Consider the following 23,551-nt stretch of genomic DNA (forward strand, 5'->3'; position numbering starts at 1 on the left):
TCTGTCATTGGTACCAACGTACACCATGACAGCTGGGTCTTCCCCAGCCCCTCTCAGTAATCTGACCACCAGAGCCGTGATGTGCCTAACATACTGTTTGGTGCTTCAGGTCTGTGTTACAGATTGGCCTCTCTGTCCTTCTAAGGATTGAGTCCCCTACCACCAGAATCTCTTTCCTTTCCCTTTCGCTGCCCTCCCAATCTCACTGGAGGAGTTCTTCCCACGGCAGCTAGGAGAGCCCCTCAGCTCTAGTAGTGCTGGTCCTTGACTGGTTTCACCAATGTCACTCAATGGAGCATACTTATTGGGATGCTCCAGCCCTGGATCTGCCTTCCTGGCACGTCCCCCTCTGCCCTTCCTGTCACCCATCTACTCTTTGCTAGTGCCTGCACCTATACCTCCAGCCATCTCTGTGCTGGCCCCATCTCTGTGCTGGCTCTCCTTTAGTTTGGAGGGACTTCTCAGTGCTGACAGTTGCTTCCCCAGATTCAGAACCTGGGAAACAACGAACTTACATTTTGTACAGCAGTATTCACCCCGGATTGGATGATAAAGTAATGCATACATGCCGTAAAATTTACGAGTGACCTCTCCACACTGCCGGGCATCATACCTATTAAATTTAATGAGGATTGGGGATTGTACCCTGTCCAAATTGCTTAACTAGCTTCCCGACACTAATACCCAACAAGACAATACACAGGTACTAGCAGACCTACATGCACTTGCAGACCACTCGCCGACCACAGTACACAATACACAAGTAATAACGATCCACACACACTATTTAGACAACACTCAGGTACTCAAACTACACAGGTACTATGACCCCTGTTATAACTGACACGGACACCAATACAGTGATTAGTGATTGTACTATACATGGTCACTTTACTAATGACAGTGGCTGGGAAAGGGTTAATATCTCAGGTAATCAAGGAGGTGTGTGCCTAACAAGTGTTAACTTTTGTAATGTGTGCTGCTTTTTACTAAAGATGTATTTTTCTTATCCCTGCTTTGCATAGATAAGAAACAGATCATTCCCGTAGTACAGTTGATTGTAGCGAAGTTTGGAGCCATTCCACGAGTGTGCAATTTTGAAGGGTGACATGTTCGGTGTCTATTTACTCGGCGTAACTTCATCTTTCACATTATGCAAAAACATTGGGCTAACTTTACTGTTTTTTCCCCCCAAAAAAAGGCGTTCTAAAATTTGCTGCGTAAATACCGCGTGAGATAAAAATTTGCAATGACCGCCATTGTATTCTCTAGGGCAGTGATGGCGAACCTTGGCACCCCAGATGTTTTGGAACTACATTTCCCATGATGCTCATCTACACTGCAGAGTGCATGAGCATCATGGGAAATTAGTTGCAAAACATCTGGGGTGCCAAGCTTCGCCATCACTGCTCTAGGGTCTTTGCTAAAAAAAACATATAATGTTTTGGGGTTCCATGTAATTTTCTATCAAATAAATGATGATATTTACATGTAGGAGAGAAATGTCAGAATTGGCCTGGGTGCTCCAGAACGCATACCACAAATTACACCCCAAAACACATTCTGCTATTACTCCTGAGTATAGCGATACCACATGTGTGAGACTTTTACACAACGTGGCCACATACAGAGGCCCAACATGCAGGGAGCACCATGCTGTGTGTGAGAAATAACCTGATAATGACAATTGAGAAAAAAAAAATCTTGATTTTGCAAAGAATTGTGGGAAAAATGACAACTTCAAAAAACTCACCATGCCTCTTACTAAATACCTTGGAATGTCTGCTTTCCAAAAAGGGGTAATTTGTACTTGTATTTGTACTTTTCTGGCATGTTAGGTCTTAAGAAATGAGATAGATCGCCAGTACTCAGGTGTGATCAATTTTCAGATACTGGCACCATAGCTTGTGGACTCTAACTTTCACACAGACCAAATAATATACCCCAATTTGTACTTATTTTTACCAAAGATATGTAGTATACATTTTGGGCAAAATGTATGAATAAAAATTACTAATTTGCTAAATTTTATAACAGAAAGAAAAATTTGTTGTTTTTTGTTTTGTTTTTTTACAGACTTTTCGGTCTTTTTTAGCACAAAAAATAAAAAACCCAGCAGTGATTAAATACCACCAAAAGAAAGCTCTATTTGTGTAAAAAAAAAAAAAAAAAGGATAACAATTTCATATAGGTACAGTGTTGCATGACTGAGTAATTGTCATTCAAAACGTGAGAGCACCGAAAGCTGAAAATTTGGCTGGTTAAGGGGGTTTAAGTGCCCAGTGGTCAAGTGGTTAAAAAAAAGCAAAAAAACTTGGTAGCTTTAATATAATTTTCATTTCTTTGTTTACAAACGATTTTTATTATTTGCAAGGTCAGAGTATAAAACAGTTAAGTGAAGGTACAGGTATAAAAGTATATAATAATAACAATAAATGTAGTACAGGAATATAACAAGGATTATGGTTAAATGAATAATAGAAAAGAATCTGTAAATTTGCACATTGTTGTATTATTGACTATATATAAGTGGTAGAAGTGGGAAGGGTTATATAGCGATTAATACTTAAATGTTGCGACGGGGGGGTGGAAGATAGTAAAAATCTGAGCCTAGGTTCCCCTTTTCTCACCCTATATCTCCCATTCTCTCTTAAATTAAAAGAGCGGTATCCCATAGCATCCACTTCTTTTGGTAAAGGGGCATTGAGTCGTATAGCATGTGGTGAATTCTTTCTGAAAGTTTGATGTTCATCATGCGGTTAAGGATTTGTGGCCAAGGTACCGTAGTGGAGCGCCAATTAAAAGCTATGGCCCAATGTATTGTGCTTAGGAATGTATGGATTAGGGTAATGTTGTTCTTTGGGATATCTTGTAAAGGGAAGAATAGGAGACATATTTGGGGCGTAAGAGAGAGCTTTTTACCGGCTATTTTTTCTATAACTTTGCTGGCCTTATGCCAAATGTTTTTTATGTGAGGACAATCCCAATAGATATGTAATAGGGTTCCCTGGGAGGGGCAACCCCTAAAGCAGAGAGGAGAAATTGAGGGATAGAATGTGTTAAGTTTGGCAGGGGTAAGGTACCATCTATGTAACAATTTGATGGAAGATTCTCTAATTGAGGTTGTTTTTGTGCATTTATGTAGGTTTGTAAGGATAGAGTCCCACTGCTCAGAAGTATATGTGGTATTTAGATCAGATTCCCACTGTAGCATGGGGAGTGTTTTCTCAGGCATATTGGACTCGTTTAAGCACTTATAAATCTTGGAGATTATACCTCTATTTCGAGGGAAGGAAATGCAAATTTGCTCGAATTGTGTGTAAGGGGGGTGGAGTGTGAGTGAATAAAATTTCTGATAGAAGTGTTTTATATTGGTATAGTTCTCTAATTCCGAGGGTGGGAGATCATATCTTATTTGTAGACTAGTGAAGGTGAGAAATTAGTTATTGTGAGAGAGTGATTTTAGGTGCGTTAGATTATGTAGCTTCCAATGCGATAGAGAATTATGATCATGAGCTCTTTCTGGGGGGGAAAAGCGAGGGTCGCCTAGAAAGGAAGCAAGGGGGGGAGTGTCAGAGGATAATTTAAATTTAGTGACCTGTTTATTCCATAGTTGAAGAGTGTGAGTGACGATAGAGTTTAAATGCCTTAGTTTCTGTGGAGGTATAGATTTGGACCAGAGGGGTCCTTGTAGATTATAGGGTAGGATAGATTCTTCCTCAAAGCGGAGCCAAGGGATATGAGGTGAATGTGCATACCATTGTGCCAATTGGGTGAATCTGGCCGAAAGATAATATTGCCAGAGGTTGGGGATACCTAGACCTCCCTTTATTTGGGGTCTAAACATAAGAGAATTGCTAAATCTGTTTTTTTTGTTTAGCCATATAAATTTATTGATGTCCCTTTGTAGGGAGTCTAATGTTTTTTTAGCTAATGCAATGGGAAGAGCTCTAAAAAAAAAAAACAATAATTTTGGTAAAATCATCATTTTCACGGCAACTATTCTGCCCGAGAACGAGATATGGTATGACGCCCAAAGTTTGAGTAGATTTTTAATCTTGTTGATTAATGAGGGGTAGTTTGCTTGGTATAGTGATTTATATAATGGCGTAATCTGGATACCTAAATATCTGAATGGGTCCTCGTTCCAGTTAAATGAGAAATTGTCTTTAAGCAAAGAAATTAAGGTTGGGGGAATATTAATCGGTAAAGCCGAGCACTTGGACAAATTTACACAAAGACCTGTCAAGTCATGAAAGATGTCCAGGGTTTTAGTAAGGTTGGGAAGAGAGATGAGAGGGTCGGTTATAAATAGAAGCACATCATCTGCATAAAGACTTAATTTATATTCTCTGGATCCCTTGGAGTATCCTTTAATATCTAGGGGTTCTATTGCAAGTGCGAAAAGTAGAGGGGAAAGGGGACATCCCTGTCTTGTGCCTTTGGTCAGGGGAAAGACGTCAGAATTGTTGCCAGGGAGTTTAATACGTGTTTGTGGGTTGTGATACAGAGCCTTAAAGCCATGTACAAAGTTATCGTTAATGTCATATTTGGGAAGTAGAATGTCTAGATATGACCAGGATACGCTATCAAAAGCTTTGTGTATATCTAGGCTAAGTAGTAGAGTAGGTTTGGATATAATTTTCATTTCTATGCACCTATCACCGATACAGTAAAAGCTGTAACAAAAAACTGATACTTACTCCTGAGACCACCAACTCTCCTCCAAGATTCTGAACTTCAGCCTTGACTTTGCTACAAATATTAAGTTGGTGGCAGTAAAGAGCAATGCGCTGGAGATATGCCAAAAGATCTTGTTTGCAGGTAGAATCAGGACACTAAAATACAAAAATAAATAAATAAACACACCTGCACTGATAAGAAAAGTTAATCAAAAGAAATGATGTTTTGTGCGGATTAGTATTTTTGCATATTTGGACTTTAGGTGTAGCGATTTAGGATTTCCCCCCCAGAAAAAGGGTATTTTTGGGAGAAATAAGGGATAGTGTATTGCAGGACACAGTGTTGTATTATTCTTCATAGTGCAGGAATATTTTTCTACCGCCTTCAGGAGGTTCGAACGCTATACATACACATACATACCTTCTCTACAGGGTAAGAGCCACATTATGTTAACAGAGGAGCCTGTGCAGCTGCCACCCCCAGTGTCACTCTGATCATATTCTCCTCCTCTCCTTCCGGCCATCAGATGTGGTGGGCACACAGTGGGATCAGACTCTCACCAACCCCCCCTGATTTTGCCCTGGTCCCCATTTCCAGCAGGACCGATTCCTGAAATCCCTTTTCCCTGCAGTGCTGCTGGCCAGCTTTTCTATCCCTCCCAATGGGTGTCAGCTGCTGTAGGCACGTAAGGGGATCGGTACCAGGATAGAGATCAGGGGATGGGTAAACCCATCATGTTTACCAGGGCCCTTCCCTTCCTGAATGAACACAGTGAGTTATTGGCACTCTTTATTCATAACTGAAGCAGTTAACTGTTTACTATGCTTCCGTCTGTGAATGAATGGAGGCCTCTGCACAGAGTGCGGCTGAGTATAGAGAAAGGGATTGAGGAATCAATGTAAACAATTTAATTACATTTTACAAAAAATAAAAATAAAGAATTAAAAACCATAATTAAAGTGCAACTAAACTCTTAAAATCAACAATTTTATTTGTTAAGCTGCTAGCATTAGTAAACAGATAGGAAGGTATATTACGTGCTTTTGAAATGTTTACATTTGTTTCTTCTTGGTTTCTGGCCTAGGCCAAAAAGATGTCATACATCCCGTGAGTCTTCATGGAAATTCTTTTTCTTTCATACATACCCAAGCCCCCTCTGGATTCAACGATGTGCATGGGAGCAAAGGCTGTCCTGGGTCTCTCTCTCCTCTTTGACAGACACAGCAGCAGAGCCAGTGGCTCCCACTGCAGTCAATCACAGCCAGTGAACCAATGAGTAGAGGGCAGGGGGCTGGGCCAAACCGCATCTTATGGTCGGGAGTGAGCACGCACTAGTGTCCCATAACAAACGGCTTGCTATGGAGGCAGTGGTTAAGGGCGGGTGAGCCAGGCGCACCAGTAGGGGACCCAAGAAGAAGTGGGCTGCTCTGTGCAAAACCATTGCACAGAACAAGTATGACATGTTTCTTTTTTCAAACACCACCCTAAAGGACTTCCACATTTTTTTTTGCAGGTAAAAAAAAATAGTGCATTTATAATTTTTGTTGCAGGAGCCAGTAAAGCATTGCACGAGAGATCAGCAGATTGCTAATGCCATTCAGGACTCCTGCAGACTCATCAGTGCATTTGCTTGTTCGTACCTCACACTGACAGGAAGAATCAATGAACTACCACAGCGCTCACAGTGCTATGGTAGTTAATTGATAACTACAAACCTCTAAGGCCATCGAGACTTGTAGTTTTACATTCACAGAACACCGTAAATGAGTGATGTGGCCGACAGCTGGTAGGGGGAGAAGATCCCCTGCTGGCTATCACAGCGGGAGAGCGGGGGCCGGTCTTTTCATAACACGTTACACCCTGAATATGGGTGTAACATGTTATGAAAGGTAAACTTATCCTTACTTCATGTCAGAAGCTCAACTCTGTTAGACGTGACCGAAAAAGGTCCTAGGATTTAAAAATATGAGCCTCACATCATCGAAAAGGCACCCTTTCATAGTTACATAGTTAGTAAGGTTGAATAAAGACACCAGTCTATCCAGTTCAACCTGAGTGAGCGTCTACAATTGTCCCTATCCCTGTACATTGCACACTCACATCGGTCACTACCCTCAAGGAGCCCACAATCCAAGATCCCCATTCATATACTAGGGCCAATTTTTGGACAGAAGCCAATTAACCTACCTGCATGTCTTTGGAGTGTGGGAGGAAACCGGAGTACCCAGAGGAAACCCACGCAGGCACAGGGAGAACATGCAAACTCCAGGCAGGTAGGGTCATGGTTCGGATTCAAACCAGTGACCCTTTTTACTGCTAGGTGAGAGTGCTAACCACTACACCACTGTGCTGCCCTAACTTTCATGTGTGATGACATAGTAGGGAAAGGGAAGAAGGCTTAAGAGCTTGCAGCATTGTAGAGATGACTGCCTCAGACAGACCCAGAGCAGTGTGGGCCATTTATTCTTGAAGCAGAAGATTTGGCTATACAGGAAGAAGCCAGAAAGCATCCAGTTTTCAAGAGTTTGATAGCCTGGATACCTCCTGTGCCTACTACTCCCTTACAGTCTGAGAGTGGCCTTCCTGTCAAGGGACAGAGTTGGGAAAGTAGATTTCTTAGGAGAGAGGCTTAGCAGTTTCTCCCTTCTCTCGTCTGGACAGCATGTCTCTCTACGGAGCTCTAGTGAGAAATTAAACAAAAGGAACCACCTCAAAAGGATGATACCATTAATACTAGCTGCATCTAGATGGCCCAGACCTGTAGTATTAGCAGTTTTTAGGATCAGGTGTAAGAACTCCAGAACTTGTAGGGTACCTGGAAGGATTTCTGATAATAACCATCTACCTAAAACATGGAAGTCTGGGAATGCAGCACAAGCTGGCTGTTGTAGATTTGGAGACAGTGAGGCAAATCAACCACCAATATGCCCAGATTTGATTTCCACCAGCACTGTGGACAGGAGATTGCAAAAAATCTGGAGGCTGTGACCAAACTGAAAATCAAAAAAACACAAACTAGAAGTGCTCCCCCCCCCCCCCCGCCCCCAGTGTAAGGTGCAGAAATTGTAGGCCAAGAAGGGGACATAGAGATCAAAATCCCACTGAAGACATATCACATTACCTTATTCCATAGAGATAAACATCCCACTGAAGCCATATCACATTACCTTTTGAAAATAAAGGCACAGAGAGCTTTGAGGTGCAGAAGGGGATGATCTCACCTGGGCAACATAATCAGGTACTGAATACAAATCTTGGAGGAGGTACAGGCCATAAGCCTTCATACTGCTCTTAAGAGATCTGAAACTTAAATTACTGTCAGGAGGGGAGAAGGAAGTCTATTTTCCATTAAATAAAACCTCCCTCACCAAGCACTGGAAATGTTGCACACTTAGGACACATCATGAATGCTTCCTCTACCCTACAAATCCACAGGTGGTTGGGAACCTTCACGCTTTAGGTGGTTTGTCAGGGGACTTGGTGGCCCAGGCTAGCCTCTTGTACTGAAGCTTAGAAATAGTTAAAAGCATTAACTATAAACATGTAATCTGTAAAAAAAAACGCAAATTGAAGCAATCTGTGGGACTTTATATGAGGCAATGGCGTCTCCAGCCTCCATCCCTATTATGTAGAAAAGAGAACAGGGAGGTGGGACTTAAAATGAAGTACGCAGAGGGTCAAGTGTTGTGTGGCATTATAATTGACATATCTATAATATGTAAAGGAGTAGAACATTTGTCTTATAATGCATATTTGATAGAAAATGTATATACTACACATATAATTAAATACCTGCATGGAGTAAGATAATAAACTTTATCAAGTCACGAAACGCGTTGAGCTAACAGATGTGTTCAAATCACATACTTCTTCCTACCACGTCATTGTGGATTCTGTTCATGCATTATGCATCTGACTATATTTTAATCATGTGCTATCCAATTTCAGGCCTTTCCATATGTATCATGTGCCATAAATTCTTTGGATTAATTACGTATCAGGTATTGTATGAAATAAAGGTTTTTTATCATCTTACTCCATGCAGGTATTTAATAATGTGTGTAGTATATCAATTTTCTATATATATGCTTTATGAGACAAATGTTCTACTACTTGACATATAGTATAGATCTATGTCAATTATGTGTGTAGTATATCAATTTTTTTTATTGAATATGAATGAGACAAAATGTCCTACTCCTTTACATATATTAGGTAAGTCAAGTATAATGCCACACAACACTTGACCCTCTGCGCACTTCATTTAAAGTTCTGCCTCCCTGTTCTCTTTTGTACATGAAGTTTGATGTTATAACCTCAAACAAGCAATTTCACTGTAAATAGCAAAATAATACATTATCTTATAACAAAGCATAATATATGATTTAGCTAAATTATATCAGTACATTTTCAACAGCAGCAGATTCTTATTCTCCCTCTTAACTGTGTGAGGAAAAACATGGGCTTGTGGGTAAATCTTATATCCATTAACCCATGTTATTACCTTTTAGTTAGGAGGGCTGGAAGGGAGCATTTGTCTTTTAGACACATGCCCCTTCTATGACACTGCAGTGGGGCGTGCCTCCACTGCAACATTTTTATTGGACAGCTTGGGCCAATGGGTACTTTATCATTGGTCCAAGGCTCCAAGCTATCCATTGAGTTCAGTGCCTCTGACAAGAAGTGAAGAGAGGCACTATGAGCTCAACCTCTCAGTCTGCTGCAAACAGTGTGCCAGCTTGTATTTAAACTGGCCGCTGTACATGTAGCTTCAGACAGGCTTTGCAAGGAGCCCCGAATCTCCGGAACCATAGGTCATAGGAGCCCCATTATGGTGCGGTAAGACCCTAGTGGTGGGGTAGGACTACCTACCCCCCAAATTTGGGGTCTCTGCGACCTCAGGTCGCCGAGCTATGACCCTTGATTTAGTTTTATGTTAATGGCAGGTGAGCTCTGCCTCACCTGACTACATGTCCCTGGTAAGGATGAAAGCAAGGTGTGCCTATTTAGGATGAGGACCTCTGTAAGTCCGAGTGACACTATTGCCTTTCCCACCTTATAGCATTTAAAGAATTCCCAAATAGTCTTAGCTATAAAAAAAGAAACTTAAGCCTAACTCCACATTTAGTGTAACTTTAAAATAGTTTGTTTGTTTAGACCAGCTTGGCCCAAACAAACTATTTCCATTACTAACAGATGTACCTACTGGGTGCACTGTATAAACTGTACGTAGCATTAGCTACATACAGTATATAGTGCTGTGTTCCGGCAGCGGGACAGTGACTTCCTGTCTCTAAGAACAAATCTAAGTAAGGCTGAGCTTCACAAGTAGCTTTGTATTCTATGGATGAATACAAAGTACATTCTGATTGGCTGAGGGGGAGAAGTGGGCGGTTAATCAAAATTAACCATACAACACAAAGCTTCCCGTGAATGGCTGAGCAACGTTTAGCTAAACTAAGTTTATACAGCGTGCCCAGCAGCCACATGGGTTAAGTGAAGGAAATAGCTTGGCACAAACTATTTAGGCATCTTGCACATGGACTTAATTTAACCACTTGCTTACTGGGCACTTAAACCCCCCTCAGTCCCAGACCAATTTTCAGCTTTCAGCGCTGATGCACTTTGAATGACAATTGCGCGGGCATACAACACTGTACCCAAATGAAATTATTTATCATTTTTTTCCCACAAATAGAGCTTTCTTTTGGTGGTATTTAGTTACAGCTCGGAGTTTTATTTTTTGCTAAACAAACAAAAAAAGATGCAAAAAAATAAAAAAATAAAATCATGTTTTAATAGTTTGTTATAAAATTTTGCAAACGGGTCATTTTTCTCCTTCATTGAAGTGCGCTGATTAAGCGGCACTGATAGGCTGCATTGGTGGGCACTGATGGGCTGCATTGGTGGGCACTGATGGGCTGCACTGGTGGGCACTGATAGGCATAGTTAAGGCGGCACTAATAGGCACAGATAAGGCGGCACCGATGGGCACAGATAAGGCGGCACCGATGGGCACAGATAAGGCGGCACTGATGGGCACAGATAAGGCGGCACTGATGGGCAAAGATGGGCACAGATAAGATGGCACGGATGGGTGGCACGGATAAGTGGCACGGATGGGTGGCACGGATGGGCACTGATAGGTACCACAGATAGATGGGACTGATGGGCACTGATAGGTGGCTCTGATAGGTGGCACTGCTGGGCGGCACTGCTGGGCACTGATGGGCGGCACTGCTGGGCGGCACTGGGGTGCAGCACCTTTGAGGCAGATTGGGTGGCACTGTGGGGTGGCACTATGGGCACTGACGGGGGGCACTGACTTTTGCTTTTTATTTTACTTCAGGATGGCACTGCGGGAGGCAGGTGGGCACTGGCAGGTGGTCCCTTGTATTGATGGCCGTGATCGGGACTGATGTCCCGATCACGGCCGCCGGTGATCGGCTTTTTTTTTTCTCCTCGCGCTGTCAGCGCGAGGAGGAATAATAGCCGATTACCGGCTCCGTTCTATCACATGATCAGCTGTCATTGGCTGACAGCTGATCACGTGATAAGGGGTCGGGATCGACCCCTTGCACGGATCGGTGATCAGGCGAGTCTCATGGACTCGCCGATCACAGGGCGCGCAGGCCGCTCGTAACCGGGACGACGTCAATAGACGTAGTCCCGGAAATGTAGGTCCGCGCTAATGCCGTCATTTGGCAATAGCGCGGTACCGAAGTGGTTAATGATGTTTATACTCAGGTCTTGTTTACAAAAAGATCCTGAGTAAAATGTTTTGTAAGGTCTTTGGATATACAAGTTTATGGATGCATAACATGTTCTTATGCCTAAAAATCTTCATCCTCTTCTAGTTGACAGTGTAAATTACTGCACTCCAACATAAAAAAAAAAAATTATGTCTCTGTACACATTGCTGTATTACTGATATTTATGCAGCTGTGTGCATTAGGGCTGCAACTAAATTATTTTCATGATTGATTAGTTGGCCGATTATTGTTTTGATTAATCAGTTAATAAAAGTGTGGTGTATAATTTAGTTATCCAAAAAATGTTTATACTATCGTGCCCTGCGTCTATAATCTGTATAAACACAAGCGCTGGTACACTATTGCGTATCTTTACTGGAGACTATAGAGTTTCAAGATCCTGCAGCTGCTTAAATTCCGTATGAACATCTTATTGAGAATATGTTCAATAATATGTTCAGAATAAATTGGCTTTTTTTTTTTTTTTTTAAACTTTACATATTAACAAAATTATACAAAAGTCAACAAAAGACCAGTTGTCAGAATAGATGATATGTAACAACACTGTCACACACCTCCACTGACACACTGGAAAGCAGCGCTATATGTAAGTGAATGTTTGCTGACGATACATCTATTCAAATTATATCAATTCAAATAATATATCAAATATATTAGACATCATCTGAGGGTCTCTCAGATGTCTAATAATAGACGAAACGCGTCAGTGTAACGGTGCAAGAAAGGACCATGAGAGAAGGCCATAGGAATACAACTAGATGAGAGCCTAATGCAGTCCAGGGGGAAGGGGATCCTGACGATTATTCTGTGTTGATAATCTGAAATGCCTATTGGAAATTGTTTGGGAGTGTTTTTTTTTACTGTTTTATTCAAATAAATTTAAGTGGTTTTCATGATATTACACTATATACGTTTTCATTTTCATCCATATTACAACTATTGGGGATGGTGGAAGCAATGGTCACAACCAATGTCCTAAGGAAAGATGATGAAAAGTGTACCAACCAACATTGGGGATCCCAATGAGTATATATGATGTGCTGACCTCACCGGTGTACTTTGGTAAGAGCATTACCAAAGGGGGAGTTCCACTTGTCACAAACCCCCCTCCCCCCCCCCCCCCCGATTGTGGAAATCACATGTGGAAGTGTTGCAAGGAGTATGGGGCCTATATTGCATTTTTTTCTTCCCTCTTTAAACTATTCTCCTTGGAGATTGTTTGCACGCAGATAGGGGGTGTAATTCCTCCCGTGTGCACAGTGCGGATTGGAGGGAAGGAGAGGAAAAAAAACTTTGTCTGGACTACGTAGCACACTGTTCTAAAGTGATGCAGCGTTAATGATATATGCGTTTGTCATATAGAAGTTGTATACATATACATATCAATTCAAATAATATATTCAAATATTATATCATTTGAACACATGTATCATCAGCAAACATTCACCAACATATAGCGCTGCTTTCCAGCGTGTCAGTGGAGGTGTGTGACGGTGTTGTTACATATCATCTATTCTGACAACTGGTCTTTTGTTGACTTTTGTATAAATTTAGTTAATATGTAAAGTTAAAAAAAAAAAAAAAAAGCCAATTTATTCTTAAATATCAATAACCAACTATATGGTTAGAGAGCAAAATCTCTAATCCACTCTGAGAATGACAGACAGAAGAGATGTACTGTATTTAGACCCCTTTCACACTGAGGCGATTTGCAGGCACTATAGCATTAAAAATAGCGCCTGCAAAGCGCCCTGAAACAGCGGCTCCATTCAATCCAATGGATCGGTACGCTGGCAGGGCGTCGGAAAAAGTCCTGCCCGCAGCTTCTTTGGAGCGCATAAGGAGCGGTGAACTCACCGCTCCTAAAGCGCCCTTGCCGCCGCCAAAGAGCCGCTGTAGCAGCGCTTTGCAGGCGGTTTTAACCCTTTTTTTCGATGCCCGGGGTGGCTCAGTGTGAAAGGGCTCTTACTATTGAAGCTGGTAAATATCAGACTCAGATCAAACATTTTTATTTAAAGATTTTCAAACAGAACTGTAATATATTATATGCTGGTCGAACCAAAAAAAAATGTCTTCCTACAAAAATAAAAAAAAATTAAATGTAATTTTAAGAACGTTCAATTTTTTAATTGTTAGTGGGGTCAAATCGACATTTGTTTTCAACCACAGTGATGGGAAAATTTAGAAATAATAGAAAACTTCTTGGTCAAAGGGAATTTTTAGACAGTGTAAGTGGTTTTCATTCAGAAATTACATTCATTTTAACTGCTTGCCGACCAGCGCACGCAGATTTACGTTGGCAGAATGGCATTGGTAGGCAAAAAGGGCGTACAGGTATGTCCCCTTTAAGAAGCAATGCCGAAACCGTGAATGCCATGTCCACCGGGTGCCCATGATTGTGTCACGGAGAGGAAGAACAGAAAGATGCTTTTGTAAACAAAGCATTTCCCCATTCTGCCCAGTGACAGGTCAGAGATCAAAGCTCTCTGTCATCGAGAGCAGTGATCACTGTCCTGTGTGTTGAAGCCCAGCCCCCTCACAGATGTGTTCTAGGGAGTCATTCTAACCCCTCCACTGCACCCTAGTGGTTAACCCTTTTACTGCCAGTGTCATTTACACAGTAATCAATGCATTTTAACCCTTTCACGACTAAGCCTATTTTTGGCATTTGGTGTTTACAAGTTAAAATCCATATTTTTTTGCTAGAAAATTACTTGAAACCCCATACATACATACATATATATATATATATACACACATATACATATACATATATATATATATATATACACATATACATATACATATATATATATATATATATATATATATATATATATATATATATATATATATATATATATATATATACACACACATACATATATATATATATATATACACATACATATATATACATATATACATACATATATACATACATATACACATACATATATATATATATATATATATATATATATATATATATTTTTAGCAGAGACTCTAGAGATTAAAATGCGATTGTTGCAATATTTTATGTCACACGGTATTTGCATAGTGGTTTTAAACGCAACTTTTTGGGAAAAGGGACACTTTCATGAATAAAAAAAAAACGAAACAGTAAAATTAGCCCAATTTTTTTTTTGCATACTGTGAAAGATAATGTTACGCCGAGTAAATAGATACCAAACATGTCACACTTTATAATTGCACGCACTCGTGGAATGACGACAAAGTACGGTACCTAAAACTCTCAATAGGCGATGCTTTAATTTTTTTTACGGTTATCAGGTTAGCGTTACAGAGGAGGTCTAGTGCTAGAATTATTGCTCTCGCTCTGACGATCGCGGCTATACCTCAGCGATACCTCACATGCTTACACCGTTTACATATGCGGGCGCGACTTCCATATGCGTTTTTTTGCTTTGCGAGCTCGCGGGGATGGCGGGCACTTTAAAAAATTCTTTTTTTCTTTATTTTCAAATGAATCCTTTTTTTTTTTTAAAATAAAAAATTTGATCACTTTTATTGCTGTCACAAGGAATGTAAACATCCCTTGTGACAGTAATAGGTGGTGACAGGTACTCTTTATGGCGGGATAGGGGTTCTAAAAGACCCCCAGATCCCTCCTTTACACTTCAAAGTATTCAGATCGCCGAAAACAGCGATTCTGAATACTGTATATTTTTTTTAAACTGGCGCCATTGGCAGCCGAGTAAACGGGAAGTGACGTCATGACGTCGCTTCCGTGTTTACTATTAGGAGACTGATTACGGCTTCATTCCAGTTCCTCCCCAGCAGCTGGAGGCATCGGATCATGAGCGGGAGGGGGACGGGACGGGACATCCCCTCCCCCATAACAGCCGAGCGGCTTTTAGCTGCTTCGGTTGTTATGGCTGGGTAGCCAATCGCCCGCTGTAAAAAACGTTACCGGGATGATGCCTGCAGGTGCGGGCATCATCCCGGTATAACCCCCGGAAGCCGAGTACGCACATCTGCGTACGCTCGGCGGGAAGGGGTTAATAGCACTGATCGCTGCATGAATGACAATGGTCCCAAAATAGTGTCAAAAATGTCCGATGTGTCAGCCATAATTCGCAGTCCCAATAAAAACTGCAGATAGCCACCATTACTAATAAAAAAAAAATGCCATAAAACTATCCCTTATTTTGTAAACCAATCAATATACGCTGCTTATTGCGATGTCTTTTTTTACCATAAATATGTAGAATACATATCGGCTTAAACTGAGGAAAATTTTTTTTTTTTTTTTACATATTTTTGGGGATATTTATTATAGCAAAATGAAAAAAAAATAGCTTTTTCAAAATGGACACTCTTTTTGTTTTTATCGCAAAAAATAAGGCGATTAAATACCACCAAATGAAAGCTCTATTTGTGGGGAAAAAAAAAGGACGCCAATCTGGTTTGGGCACAACCACACAATTGTCAGTTAAAGCGACGCAGTGCCTAATCGCAAAAAAAAGTGCTCTGGTCAGGAAGGGGGTAAAATCTTCCGGGGCTGAATCAGTTAAAACAGAATGTTAAAAGCAAGTGAAAATTTTGGACAGTTTTGCATTGAAAAAATTCCTTGACCCTTTCCAAATACGCAGTGGCTGGAAAAAAAAAATAGTTAGACTTACCGGTAACTCTGTTTCTAGGAGTCGTCCAGGACAGCACTAGAGAGATAGGCTCCACCTCCAGGGGCAGGAAACTAGAACTTACCAGATTGGGGGGGGGGGGGGACTACCGCTTGAAGGACCTTTCTCCCAAATGCCTGATCTTGCTCTGAGATAAGATCCAATCTGTAATGCTTCCTAAACGTCAAGTAGCTTGACCAAGTTGCTGCTCGACAAATTTGTTCTGGTGTCGCTCCAGCTCGCTCTGCCCAAGAGGTCGATAGTGTCTGTGTAGAGTGAGCCATGGGGGGAAAAAAGGACATTCCCTTTTCATCACTTTGTAAGCTTCTACAATAGCTTGTTTGATCAACCTTGCAATTGTATTCTTTGAAGCTTGTGACCTCAATTTTTTACCCGCATGTAAAACAAATAATGCATTTAATTTTCTAATGCTTTTTGACATCTCCAGATACTGTAAGACACAAGCTCTCACATCCAGTTGGTGAAACTCTACGTCCTTAGGATTAGTGGTGGACTCACAGAACGAAGGTAAAACAATTTCCTGTGTTCTGTGGAACTTTGTCACTACTTTGGGTAAAAACCCAGGGTCCGTGCGCAACACCAGCCTGTCTTCAAAAATTTGCAAAAACAGCTCTTTCACCGAAAGTGGCTGAAGCTCGCTAATGCGTCTGGCTGTGGAAATAGCCACTAGGAACACTGTTTTGAGCGTGATCCATTTCAAGGAAAGCTCTTCCTGTGACTTTTTTTACCCATCCCTGTAAAACAATTGACAGGTCCCATTTGGGTAAAATTTTAAAAGGAACAGGTTTAATCCTGGTCAACCCCTTAAAGAACCTGCTAACTAGCGGGTCTGCCGCCAGAGGTTGATCCAAAAAAACATACAGGGCCGCAACTTGTACTTTTAAGGTACTAATGGCCAGTCCCTTATCCGCACCGTATTGTAAAAACTCCAAGACTGTCAGGATACTTACACCTTTTTAGTGTCTAGCCAAGAACAAAAAAACTTCCAAAACATAAATTGCTTGGGTTACTTTCTACTAGCAAGGAGTGTTCTAATCACCCTATCCGAGAGCCCCTTAGACTTCAAGAGGCTCTCTTCAGACGCCAGGCTGATAACTTCAGGGTCTGTATTTCTGGCAACAGAACTGGACCCTGGGACAGCAGATCCTCCCTGTCGGGCAGCATGAGGGGAGGCTCGTCTGTCAGGCCCAGCATCATGGAGAACCACGGTCTCTTCGGCCAATATGGAACCACCAGTATTAATGTGGTCCGTTCCTGAAGAAATTTCCTCGGGACTAGAGGAATTAGCTTGAATGGAGGGAAGGCATAGCAAGTGCGAAACGCCCAGTTTTGTATCAAAGCATCTATCCCTTTTGCCCCTGCCTCACTCTCTAGTGAGAAGTATACCGGGAACTGGGTGTTTGCTTTCCTGGTGAACAAGTCCACCTCCAGGAGACCCCATTTCCACACTATCAGTTGAAAATTCTCCCTGTTCAGGGACCATTCTGATTCGTAAACCCGGTGTCGACTCAGAAAATCCGCCAGGTGGTTGTCCACCCCCTTTAGATGGACCGCTGAAACAGACTCTAGGTTTTCCTCGGCCCAATGCATGATCGTACTTGTTAGCTTGATCAAGGACGGGCATCACGTTCCTCCCTGTTTGTTTAGGTAGGAACCCGCCACTACGCTGTCTGAAAGGATCTGTACATGGAGGTCCATCAGATCCCTGGCAAACGCCCTTAAGGCTTCCCAGATTGCCTGCAACTCTCTCCAATTGGCCGATCTCTGGGTCTGTGTCTTCCCCCAGCACCCTTGGGCTACTTTCGACCCCAAGTGGGCCCCCCAGTCCCAAGCACTGGCATCCGTAGTGATGCGGACAGACACTGGAGGAGACCACCATAGACCCCGTACTAGGTTCTCCTCTCTCCTCCACCACCATAGAGACCTTGTGGTCTTTGAGGATAGATGGATAATCCCATCCAGGGATTCCTGTGCCCCATCCCAGCTGCTCAGAATATTGGCCTGAATGCACCTGAAATGAGCCCTTGCCCAAGGAACCGCAGGGATTGTTGCCACTAATAGGCCCAACCCTGCCATAGCTGAGCGGAGGGAAATTGCCCGATTGGTCTGCAAAAAGGTTAACGTCTCCTTCACCTTTTCTACTTTTTCCTCTGTGAGGAAGACTTTCTGTGACACCGAATCTACCAGGAAACCTAGATACTGTATGGCCTGTTGGTGTCAAGTGCGACTTTTCTTCGTTCATTAACCACCCCAGCCTTTTTAGGCAAGAGATGGCTACCCTTAGATCTCCCTGCAGTTGGAGCTTTGAGGGGGCAAAGAATAAAAGGTCGTCCAAGCATGGTATGACGGCGACCCCTTTCAATCTCAGGGGAGCCAATGCTTCTGCCAGGACCTTGGTGAATATCCTGGGGAGGAAGATAAACAGAATGGCAGAGCCCTGAATTGGAAGTATCGGATCTGCCTTCCCCAAAGAATCGCTATCCTCAAATACTTTTGAGAGTCCTCTCGAATGGGGATGTGTAGGTACGTGTCCCTCAGATCGAGGGAGGCCATGAAACAATTTGGAGGGAGTATTGACCTCACTGTAAAAATTGTTTCCATCTGGAATTTTTTGTAAGTTACCCACTTGTTTAGTAACTTTAGGTTCAAAATTAACCGGAATTTGCCTGACGGTTTCTTCACTACAAACACATGCGAGTAGAAACCGTGGTTTATCTCCTGAGACGGAACTGGCACTAGAACCCTCTGGTCTATTAAATCGCCAATTTGCGACAGCGAAGCTGTCGCTTTCTGAGGATCCTTGGGAGGCTTGGTCAGACACATCCTTGTAGGTGGGGTGTGTTTGAACTGTATTTTGTAATCCTCCCTGATGATCCCCAGAATAAAAGTATTTGAGGTAGTCTTCTTTTAGGGGTTTGATACATCCGGTTATGCAAGGACAGGGAGACTGGCTCTTCTTTAATTTCGAGCCTCTCATAAATCGCCCCCAGTAAGGCATCTACCTCCTCGAGTGAGAGCCTGTATCTGGGAGAGCTTGTCCCTTGAGCAGGAATATCTATGGATGATGCCGTCTCACTTAGGCCATCCAGTGAATCGAATTCCTCTTCTCCTGATTCGTCACCTTCCTCTGGGGTGGAAGCAGGGGGGACTGCGGCTGGTTTTGGGGTCTCAAGGTTCGCTAGCATTGTCTTGGATTGCATTTCTTTCTGTACCCCAGAAATCAAATCCTTACAAGCCCCCGTAGCTTCCTTATAGACCAATTTGTCTATGCACTATTTACAAAGGGGCTTAGACCATCCTTCTTTTAATTTATTCATACATGAAGGACATCTCTTCTTCCCCCCTGACCTCTCTGGTTACATAGTTACATAGTTACATAGTTAGCCAGGTTGAAAAAAGACACAAGTCCATCCAGTTCAACCTTAAAAACAAATAAATAAAATAAAAAATAATCGTACAATCCAGATACCCAATTTTATGCCCACAATTGATCCAGAGGAAGGCGAAAAAAAACCCCAGCAGAGCATGCTCCAATTTACTACAGCAGGGGAAAAAAATTCCTTCCTGATCCCCCAATAGGCGATCGGATTTTCCCTGGATCAACTTTACCTATGTTAGTACCTAGTTATATTATGTACCATCAGGAAAGTATCCAAGCCTTTCTTAAAGCAATCTACTGAACTGGCCAGAACCACCTCTGGTGGGAGTCTATTCCACATTTTCACTGCTCTAACTGTGGTTCTTTGGGCAGAGCCTAAGCCAAGAGAAGGAGAGAAGAAGGAAGGGAAAAACAGACAAGATAACATCAGTGAAACCTTAGCAAAAATCGGATGCCTTCACCAAACACCTATGTGCACCCCACCAACCGCTAACAGGAGTCGCAAGACACTTTAGTCCGGATCCTGTTTGAGAGAGAGAGGGAGGGAGGAAAAAACACACCTGGACCATTTCATAATGCCTTTGCATTGATTAGTCCATCACCCCCCCCCCCCCCCTCTCCCACAGCCCTGTAGGTACAAGACACCTCTGGGTTTGCCTACCTGAGCTGGTTCAGCTCCACTGCCACTCTCTACTGCATCCATATCCGATCGGAATCTTACCTGACCGCCTGGAGGCTTTTCCCCTAGTTTGTGATGCAGCACAATCGTTATGTGGCCGGGGCTTTTTAAAATAGCCGCCAAGGTTCTGATCATCCACGTTCGCTGCGCGACCCAGAACCGGAAGTGGAATGCCGGAAGTCCTCTGTCCTCCTGTGTTCCACAGGCCGGAACTCGATGCCTGTGCTCGCCCCCCCCGCCTGACTTTGCGCCAAAATCCGAACCTATCGTCAGGCGAGGGAACGCCAGCCCTCCCTGGGCTTCAGAAGGAGAACGGCGGTTCATAGTTGCTGTCAACCCGACCGGAGGACCTCAGATGTCTGCTACCAAAACAGGTACACAGAACTCCTTCCCCGTCTCTTATGGGCACTCCCACAGTCAGGGGAAGGAGAGCTCCTGATCCAGCTGCCTCCTCCGGTGGAGGAAACACAAAGACTGAGGGGGAAAGGACGGAGACCGCCCTTTAAAGATCTGGATTGCGTCTCCTGCCTCTGGAGGTGGAGCCTATCTCTATAGTGCTGTCCTGGACAGAAGACTAGAGAAAAAAAGCATAGATGTGAACGTGTCCCATAGGAAGACATGTTAAATGAACTGTAGTGTGTTTCTGCAAAAAGCACCAAAAAACACATAGGTGTGATCCAGGCCTAAGACATTTAGTAAAATAATGGGGTTAAAAAAACTAAAATTAACCCTTTATAGTGCAAATCGCTACTGTAAGGGGTTCATTTTTTTTTTTTAACCATGGAACAGTGAAAGTAATATTTACAGTAACGATTTGCTTTTTTTTGCATTATAAAGGGCTAATTTTAGTTGTTTTAATCCCATTATGTTACTGTTTCATAATCGATTAGTTGTCAATCGATTAGTACTTTCGGCCCTAGTGTGCATTTGTTCAATACACAACAAAGCACCTGTGTTTGCTAGAGTAAAAAAAACAAAAAAACAAAAAAAAAAAAACAGCTTTTACTCTAGTGTGCAAGAAGGCCTTTACGTAAACTTTAATTTGGACTTTAATCAGGGACCACTTTGAGGTTTATTCCAAAGACAATTGAATTTCTTTTATTGAAAAAAAATTATGAATCCTGGGTAAAAATTTGTATTGAATCTTGTGTAAAAACAGAAAACATCTATAGATTCCAGCCTTTTGTCTGCCAAATGCTTAATGGATGTGAAGTTCATAATTTGAAAAAAAAACATCTTTAAAAAAAGCCTTCATATTTTACTTCAAAATCCTCTCCCCGGAATTAGAATGTACTTACATGGTCAGCTATGGTACGTCCTAATTTATCCATTCGTGACCCAGCTTCTGCAATCTTCTTGGCTGCACTAATCACATCTGATGTATTTTTAAGTGGTCCTTTCCCTCTGTAACAAAGAAGCATATTGTAGCTCATATTTGTTTTTAATGGTTTATCGATAATTATTGTTTATTGATAATTGTTTATCAAAAATCCAGGTGTAGTTTATTGATCGTCACAGCATACCTAGTAAAATCGGTCATCTCCATCATTATCATGCACATCTGCTTAGCCAGAACGATGATATCATTTCCACTGTCATCCCATTTTGATACTTCAGCATCCAGTTTACTTTTTTCTTCTTGAAAGCTAGCGACCTGTTCTGCAATTTTAGCTTTCTGTTCTTGTGGAAGTTGAGCCATGATTGCCTACCACAGAAAAGAACACATTCTTAAAGAGACCCAACAGCCTATGTGTGTGTTTTCTAATAACTTTTCTAACAAAAAAGAAAAAGAAAAGTCCTCCCACACCCCAAAGCACCTTGTCCCCATGTTGATGAGGACAAGGGCCTCTTCCCGACAACCCTGGCCGTTGGTTGTCGGGGTCTGCGGGCTGGGGGGGGGGGGGGCTTATCGGAATCCGGGAGCCGCCTTTAATAATCCCGGCCCCCCTACCTATTCACCTGAGGGAAAAAGTGTTAATAAAAAAAAAACACAACACAGGTTTTTAAAGTATACGAGTACTATGAGCTATGAGTAAGCGCTAATTTCAGCGTGAAACGCATCAGGATTCTCTGTTCTACATTCCCTTTGCTGTTGTGACTCGTATGATGTGAAGGTTTTTTTAGTGGAAATAATAAAGGCACAACTTATTTTACCTGATCCGGAGTGCAGCTATCCAGAGTTTTTTTTCGGTTCCTTCATTAGGTTTTTAAAGTAGTTTATTAGACCGCGTCGGGGGTCTTCTTGCCGGGCTCCTCCGCTATCTTCTGCTCTTTTACTAGCGTAGTAGCCCGGCTTTCTCCATCGCCGTTTGGGGGTCTTCTTCCGACTTCGGGGGTCTTGTCCCGCTCTTCAGTTCTTCTGCCCGGCCTCCGCCATCTTCTTCCAGCTCTTTCACTAGTGTTGGTCCGGTCTTCTTCTTACGACACTCTCTCCGGCTGTAATGCCAGGGATACATTGCGCGGCATCATAAGGGGCGGGGTCACCATGTGACATCACCCGGTGAACCTGTCCCTTATGCCTATATAAGGTGCCACGCAACGTCATTACGGCCGGAGAGAGCGTCGTGTCAAGAGAAGAGAAGGAGGAGGAAGAAGGAGGCAGCTGCGACAGGGACAAGACCGGGCCAACGCTAGTAAAAGAGCTGGAAGAAGATAGCGGAGGCTATCTTAGCTTATTGCTGATACATATTAAGAAATCCTTTCTACTGGTAGACGTTTAGGTAAGAGACCCCAATGGAGAGATCTCAAAACCCCTACTGTTGTGGAAAGCTTCCTATGGCAGAACCCAACGCAATGAGTGGGAAAATAAGCAAAATAGGAAAAGGGGGACCACCAGCTGTTAGTCCCAGGGGGATCCAGCAATACATGTTGGGCGAGACAAGTTTGTTTGAAAATGGGCACAGCACCCCCAGACAGGCAACCACAGCAAGGGCCGGGATTAGCAAGCCTAAAGTGACAGCTGAAGAAACTAAAGCAGCAAAAGCCAATGATATCTAGAACTGGGGGGAAAGCCTCCAAGGAAGCGTCAAGACACAAAAAAAAATGGGGAGAAGAAAGGAGGGATACCCTCTGAAACAGAAGAGGACCCAGAACTAGATGGGGCTCAAGCAAATTTAGTCCAAATAAGAGAAATGCTTACTGAGATGCTACCTAAAGTTGAGATATCACTGAAAACTGATATAGCAGCAGTAAGAGCTTATATAGGACAGATCCTGGGGCGAGTGGAAGAAATAGAAGAATGAATGAATGAATAAATATCAAAAACTACTGGAAATAAAGGAACAAATTTAATTTATCTAAAAAACAAAAAGCTTATATATAAAATCGAGGACCAGGAAAATCGAAACTGGAGAAAGAACTTGAGGATAAGAGG

At 42.4% G+C, this 23,551-nt stretch overlaps 1 protein-coding gene across 1 annotated transcript in view; it reads right to left on the reverse strand.

Moving 5' to 3' along the window:
• The window catches only part of CTNNA1 (catenin alpha 1), a 185,718-nt gene that overhangs the window by 29,180 nt on the left and 132,987 nt on the right, over nucleotides 1-23,551 (reverse strand). The window contains exons 15-17 of the mRNA XM_077473713.1: nucleotides 21,702-21,883; nucleotides 21,477-21,582; nucleotides 4,704-4,838 (exon numbers count right to left, since the gene is read on the reverse strand). Coding sequence (XP_077329839.1) covers nucleotides 4,704-4,838; nucleotides 21,477-21,582; nucleotides 21,702-21,883 — 423 coding nt within the window. The remainder of the gene's footprint in view (nucleotides 1-4,703; nucleotides 4,839-21,476; nucleotides 21,583-21,701; nucleotides 21,884-23,551) is intronic.

The sequence above is a fragment of the Lithobates pipiens genome, unplaced genomic scaffold (genome assembly GCF_037356315.1).
Source record: "Lithobates pipiens isolate NorthernLeopardFrog02 unplaced genomic scaffold, aLitPip1_a1.2 Scaffold_8, whole genome shotgun sequence".
Lineage (NCBI taxonomy): Eukaryota > Metazoa > Chordata > Amphibia > Anura > Ranidae > Lithobates > Lithobates pipiens.